Source organism: Macrobrachium rosenbergii, chromosome 50, assembly GCF_040412425.1.
Source record: "Macrobrachium rosenbergii isolate ZJJX-2024 chromosome 50, ASM4041242v1, whole genome shotgun sequence".
In the NCBI taxonomy this organism is placed as follows: domain Eukaryota; kingdom Metazoa; phylum Arthropoda; class Malacostraca; order Decapoda; family Palaemonidae; genus Macrobrachium; species Macrobrachium rosenbergii.
In genome coordinates, this window is record NC_089790.1 from 45,001 (window position 1) to 52,500 (window position 7,500).

The 7,500-nt window shown below is 40.4% G+C and overlaps 1 protein-coding gene across 12 annotated transcripts in view; it reads left to right on the plus strand.

Annotated features, from left to right (window-relative positions):
- The window catches only part of Hex-A (Hexokinase A), a 94,498-nt gene that overhangs the window by 25,476 nt on the left and 61,522 nt on the right, over window positions 1-7,500 (plus strand). For 3 of the 12 annotated variants that reach the window (XM_067093331.1, XM_067093333.1, XM_067093330.1), the window contains exon 1: window positions 1,065-1,498. The exons of 5 other annotated variants lie outside the window; for them this stretch is intronic. In XM_067093331.1, the coding sequence (XP_066949432.1) occupies window positions 1,313-1,498 (186 nt within the window). In that variant the 5' untranslated portion in view covers window positions 1,065-1,312. Of the gene's footprint in view, window positions 1-777; window positions 1,499-7,500 lie in introns of those variants that run through there. 4 more of the 12 variants (XM_067093332.1, XM_067093336.1, XM_067093335.1 and 1 more) reach the window with 4 other exon arrangements.

Sequence of the window (7,500 nt, forward strand, 5' to 3'; positions counted from 1 at the left end):
TATAATTTGTGTATATATATACAGTATATATCACCCCAATTTGAAGAAATACTCGTCCAGCGCTCGAAAGCATTTGAATAATGTTGTGATGGTTAAAATGCAAGATGGTAGATTCAACCTTGTGGTTTGTCTCTAGACAGACTGGTGGGGGGACTGGCGTCAGAAGATACTCGAATCATCCTTCCGGTTGGCAACTTGTTTTAAATGTTCGAGCAAATACACAAAATATACGTAATGTATACAAAATATACATATACGTACTGTCATGTGTGCGAACGTTATCTGCCAACATAAATTATATCTATTCCGCCAATATGTTAAGCTTTTTGTTGTTCAATAATCACTAGAGAATTTTCTCGCGTCTTTTATAGATCCATGTAGGATTTTAGTCAAGAATTCTGAAGTGAACTTTAGCGGATACTATTTTAAAGTTGTGAGCTCATCGATTTGACGAGCGCAAAAAAAAAAAAAAAAATAAAATAAAAGAAATTGGATTTTAATGTACTGAATGAAACTACACCTTTGTTAGCGTATGAAACATTTTTTTGTTAATTTTCTGTTAATCTTTAATTCCGATACCATGGAACACATGTGTGTATATATATATATATACTGTATATATATACATGCAATTTTTTCCTATTTGAAACTGCAGTTGTTTCTCGGTGTCTTCCCGGTGTGATAGTCGGCCTACACGTGGGGAACTCAGGTCCCGAGTATTGATTTGCTGAGGGGATGACAACGCCTTTGTTTTGAGCTCTGTGATTGGCTACGTCCCTCACACACCTCTTCGGGCCAGCACAGCAGGCCAATTGCAACTTCCCTTGCATGAAGTCGAGCTCGCATCGGTGTAAAATAGGACGTTTCTCATTGGCCGCGGTGTTGTGCGGTTCCATGACCATTCATTGAGAGATAGTAATTGCGCACTGTCGTAATCGGCATCGAGATTCGAATTTGGCATTTTAAATGTCCCCGTGTCTTCAGGCGACGGTGGAGTCTGTTGGGGGGAAAGGGAAAAGCGAGCCAAGAGCTGATGACTACGAAAGCAGGAAGGTGACCGAGGCACTAGCGAACGGCAGCCAGCGAGCAGCCCACCATCGCTCAGCAGTTGCGCGTTCACGTGTAGAGCCGGCACATCTATCCATCCACCCCCTGGCTACTATCAGAAGTCTCCAACACTTACTCCACCACCACCACCTCCTCCTCCACCATCGCTGGAATTGCCTTAGAGAGGTAGAGCGTGAGTGAGAGTGTGCGGTGCTGACTCCTACCACAGAGCGCAGAGTCGATAAAACCCGCTTCCCTTCTCACAATGGAGATAGTCGCGGCTGCCGATAGTGATGAGAGGGGACTGACGCTTCTAAGAGTAGTTGGTCAGCTACAGCGTGTCATAGTGTTCCTACACTCTTTCGCCTGCGACAGGAGTCATCTGTGGTCCACGCAGTCGTCCGAGGCGAGACAAGGACCGGTCATGTCCGACGAACAAATCACCAAGAAGGTAAGGGCACTGCTTGCCGCCGTCGCCGTCGCAGTCACCGTGATCGGCAGCAGAAAGCAAAGGCATTCTGCTGCTTGCAGTTGCGTCTGAAATTGATTTTTCTGATCCGTTCAAGAATCGCTGTCAAAATTCGCTGACGACGGGATTAAGTTGCATTCCTTGATGTGGGTCTAATACATTTGCGAGGTTTGTGCCGACACTCGCAGTGGGTTTCTTATCTTTTTTATATATATGTATGTCATTTTAAACCGTTTCTATGCAAATGCTCGTCAGTTCTCGCGTGCAGATAGCACAGTCTTTCGGCAAAAACAGGCGATCTAGAGAATAAGTGATTTTTCCTGTCCTTCCGATGTACGTTCGATTGCATCACCCAGAGTGCCAGCGTGTGTGTGTGTACGTCGCCGGGTTTGGGTGTGGGCGTCTCGGCATGGTCTCGGTCGCTCGGAGGATGGGGTCTAGGGAGGCTTGGCGGTCGGGGGAGGGGTTTGAGCTAAGCAGTGGGATGAGGAGGGTGGTGCGGGGAGGGGAGTAGACGCCGCGAGGGGAAGGCTGCTGGCGGGAACTGTGGCTGGTGCCAGACACCTCGTCTGTACTTGCTGCAGTCCAATGAAAATATGCTGTTCTGGTCTGTGTGTGGTTTTTTTCGCATTTCCTTTTCAAGGCTTCGTAATTAACCACCGAAAGCAGTGAATGGGAACCTTACATTGATATTAAAGCCCTTCTGGTACTGAAAAATTCGCTCAGACAAGAAAATTTCTTTTATATTCAGATGTGTTCGAAAATTTATTTTAAATCTGTTATAGTAGTGTGCCCTTGAAGTGGCGGTTAGTAAGCATAGCAATAATTAACAAAGACTCTTAACCATACGAGCGAGGTAGAGTACCTGGATAACTGCAGCAATCTTGAATCTTTTAATGAGTTATCTTGAATCTATTTCCTTATGTACAATTTTGCTCCCTTGAACCTGAAAGTACCCTTGGGTGGAGTAAATACCGATTTCACTTTGATTACATACGTCGATATGGCCTTCAAAGAAAAATTTCATTGGTATGTTGCCTGAATAATAGTGCGTTTGTGGTAATGGCTGTTTTAATTTACTTCTTTCTATATGCGATAGATCTAGCCTCTTTATTTTACACGAGTACACCACGAGGCTTCGATTTTGTCGGTCCGTTCTCAGATATTGAACGTTCTCTCTGACACAACAAAAGCAAACGAGGAACGTGCATTGACGGGCAAGTCTCGATTGCAGGATCGTTACGTACAGTCCTGAAGCTCGGTCCAAGGAACCTTCACCCTGCATATATATATATATATATATATATATATATATATATATATATATATATATATATATATATATATATATATATATATATATATATATATAGTGTATATAGTGTGTGTGTGTGTGTGGGGTGGGGTATGCTTCAAAATTTACGGGTACTAGTTTTTGCTCGCCCAGATCGCTTGCTAATTTAGATTAAATTCCTGTCACTTGCCATCCCGTTTTCGTGAACTGTCTTGGGAGACGGCTATAAACGTTACTTGAATTGGAGTTGTGGGGGCTGTGAGGGGGGGTCATTTTGTGGAGGCTTTAACGTATACGAGGCGCAACTGTTTTTATCTTCGTACCCGATATTTCCTTGTCTCTTCTGATGCTATAAAATACTCCTTGGATATATTATATCTTTATTTCGCTTAGAAACTTTGCTTTAACCATGGAACGTCCCTGTGTTCTGGAAATCACTTCTCTATATTGTTTTCACGAAACATGTTTAATAGGCTTATTTCTTTTTTTGCATTCTGTTGAACCGTATGTACCAAAACACTCAAATATTTCCATCGCCATCACAGTCTCATATGATTTTCTTTCACGGCCGTTTCCTATTGAAACTCTTGGTTGTCATTTTCACCGATGCCCCGTAAATGTCACGGTCTGGACCAGCGGTTCCTAACGGGGGGCGTACTCCCCACCAGGGGGTTTATTTGGTTTTTAAGGGGGGCGGCCAATTCGAGAATGTTTAAACCAAGTTAGTGGGTTTTTAGGCTTCCTCCACGTTAAGAAGCGTTCACTTTTGGATAATAAGAATTATATATCACACAGGGGGCATCAGGATGCCAAAAAAATAATTAGGTGGGGCATGGCCAAAAAAAGGTTGGGAACCACTGGTCCAGACTTTGCAATTAACTTGCAGTTAATTGTCCATTCTCTTGCTTTCAGTGAACTCTGAATCAGACTCTTATTAGCTGTAATGGCAGGTGTTTCAAATATGCGAGTTCTGTCGTTTCATCGTTAGTGGGCTGAGAGGCATTTCTGTGGGTGGATGTGTTTCTTCGCTCATTTGTTGATTAATTACGCTTGTTAATGTTAATGTTAAGGGTTGTGTTCAGCGATGTGCCGTAGTGTTTGTACGTCATTAGATACAACGGAACTTTTGTTCCTTTGTCACTCGTCCACTTAATGAATGATTTTATGTTTACGGCGATGTGAGTTGTGAGTGTATATTGTATTAAAGTTGTTTCCATCCATGTATATTGTGTGTGTGCACTTTTCAAACACGAGCACAGGAATGAAGTAAGTTTAGAGGACACGCATTTGTGGCTTCTTTTGTGTGTCGTAATAAAATTCTGTTCCTCATTGACTCGCCAAGAAACGAGGTGGCTGAAGGCATTGAGGAGCGGCTCTCACGAACCGTACTCTCCCTTGCATGCAACATTTTATATTACAGCTTTCGTCAATGTATGCCATGAAGCTGGAATATATCCCCGAATACTTTTTGTGCCTTCAAGAACACTTCTTGGCAGTGAGAGAGAGAGAGAGAGAGAGAGAGAGAGAGAGAGAGAGAGAGAGAGAGAGAGCGAGCACATGAAGTATGAGACTTGCATCAGAACTTATCAACCACCACGAAACCTGTAACAAACCTACCTTGTCAGCTATCCTGGGACAGCAGCTAAAATGGACTGTCCAGGTTCATTGCCTCAAGGTCACCGGATGTGAGCTGAACAATCAAGAAACCTGAAATGGTTCGGTCTTAGTTGGTCTTACTGTTGGTTCAATTTCTGCGAGATATTATACCTTAAATTGGCGTGAATATTGTCTCAGGTACTGAAAAGGCAACTTTTAGACGGGAAATTATGTAGGAGCATATATGAGGCATCATGCAGGGGATGTTTTGCACCTGTGGTTATTTATGTTTTCGGAGTAAGCTAAAAGAAGCAGCGCCTGTCATATCTGGGAGAGTGCCATGAGGTATCACGTGACCATGGAGCCGTCCCATTCCTGATCGAGGTTGTATGCGTTTCTGTGTCTCCGCTCGTATTGCTGCAAAAATTATTTGATGTACGCTTGTGTGAGTGTGTATTATGGCGCGTATACTGCCAGATATTCAAGAAGACGTGTTAAGTTTATAGGTTTGGTATTGTCGAGTCATTGTGTTCGTGCAAAGGTAAACAGGAGCTGGCACGTCACTCTTTAGAAATCCCACATTTTTTTTTTTTTCTCCTGAAAGGAATTCCGTCAGGTTGGGTTCCGTTCTAGCTGCGTTGCTTGTCTACATTCCCAGCCAGATGTCGTCAGTTGTGCACTTGAAACACACCTAATCCTAACATTCAGTTCTGCAGACCTTGCTAGTATTTTTACTCTCTCTCTCTCTCTCTCTCTCTCTCTCTCTCTCTCTCTCTCTCTCTCTCTCTCTCTGTGTGGGTGTTAGTCTTACAGGTAATTTTTCACGTTGACATTATTGTTGGCTTTGTGTATATGTAATAGGGCTCTCTTTGTCTGGACTTATTTTAGCCCATGTACAAAAATTTATGTCGACATGTGTTCGTGAGTATATATGTGTTTGGATAGTGGTAATAAACAGAAAAAAGTCTGTAGGTTGGGCTTGACTCTGATTGGTATACAGTGACAGTAATAGATTTTTCTATTAAACGAAGAATGATTTTTTTTTTTTGCTCTGGGAACGCAGAGCAAAGCAGAGGTCTTTGAGAATTGGCAACCAGAAAGGATAGCCAAGACAGCTACCTGCTACATTTCATTTAGTGCACACAGTAATGAAGATTCCTGTGAAAAATTAGAATAGCAATTTTTATACGACCTTGAGTTTTTTTAAACACCTTTGCAATGCACGCAACTATTACATTGCTGCAAAGGTTTTTCAGAATGTGGTTAGCCGAGGTTAGTGTGGCAACTGTGCTACAGAGTGTACCCACATCAAAGGCAATCGCTCTCTCTGTTATTTCTCTTGCAATTCCTGTTTTTCCAGGAAATGCAATTACTCCTCGGCCTACCCCAATACAGCCCCCTAATAACGTAATTAACCTTGTTTTGTTGCACGCGGCTATTGTAAACTTTCTTTTGGTCAAGAGGGTTCTCGCTGTTAGGTGTACCTAAAGGGGATAGCTTTCTCTCTTTTTTTTTTTTTATTTGGGCGGGGCCGGGGAAGAACAATCATTTAATAGGATTTCTTATTTATTAGATTTATTATTTAGGTCCGCTTACTGATAATGATTATAGTTTTTACCTGTTTAGAAGGTTATTTATTCTAACATTGATTTAGTCTGTTCAAATGGATTTTTTTATGTTTTAGTCTGCTGAAACGGATTTCCTGTGGTCTTCTGAAAAGGATTCCTTAATGTTCTGTAGTGTTTAAAAGAGTTGGTCACGTTTTGTACCTGTTGAAAGTGATTAATTATCGTCTTGGATTCCTGAGGCTTTGGTGCACTGAACTGGATTTTTTAATGTGTCGGTACGTTGAATGAAATTTATTATTCAACATGGGGTGCAAATTGAATAGCTGAGCCACACACCTTCACTCCAGAAATTAGTGAATCAACGCCTTATTGCGGAAGAATCAATGCACTTGGGAACTCCTGAATGGAATATCGAAAATGATAACTGAATGCGGAGACTCTGGCTGGATAAGAAATGAGTCGTCTCATACAACAAGTACTGTACAAGAAGTAATGTTTCAATCAGCGTTAGAAGAAATGGTGTCCCTATAAAAATTAAGTATACTGTATACATGTAACACATCCATCTTGGCCCCTACTAATTTTGTTAACCTTTGTTTTTACAAATATCGGGGAATGCTCCATCAAACGTGGAAGATCATCAAGTGCACTTTATTGAATTTCATGATTTACCATCGAGCAAATTGATATTTTCCCCATTTTGCCCTTTCATTGATGTGTATGGAATTTGCTTATTAGTTTATTTATATAGCTATATTTCATTTTTTACTGTATTTTTCGCTGTAGTCATGCGAGAGAAGTACAATGTTATAATACAAACCTAACTGTAACTATAGTATTGCACTGTTCTCCTAGAGGTAAGAAATTGGGTCACTGCATGCCAGTGCGTCAGACAATGACAGTTCTTGCGCAAGAGACGAAAAGTTACCATTACTATTAGGACTGATATAGATTTAAGTTGATATGTGGGATATCTCTCTCTCTCTCTCTCTCTCTCTCTCTCTCTCTCTCTCTCTCTCTCTCTCTCTCTCTCTATATATATATATATATATATATATATATATATATATATATATATATATATATGCATGTATATAATTGTATGTATATATATATATATATATATATATATATATATATATATATATATTATATATATACATATATATATATATATATATATATACACATATATATTATATATGCTGTATATGTGCATATCCACAAACGGACTATACACGGTACAGTATTTTCTATTTCCTACTGAATTATTGTAGGCTGTATGAAATTTCAAGGAATGTTCAAATTAGTTTCATTTGATATTTTTATTAAAGACATCAGACCCTTTGCTATGCTAATTGGTTGTTATCCGGTATATAAATAAACAAAACCCGCATCTGCGGTTGACTGCTAGGGTCATTAAGTGAACGGTTTATCGGCCAAATATATTTAAGATTTATTTGAAAGATATCAAATGGGCTTTTGACCGCAAGTAATTCCCGTTATTTTATGTTTTATTTTTCTCT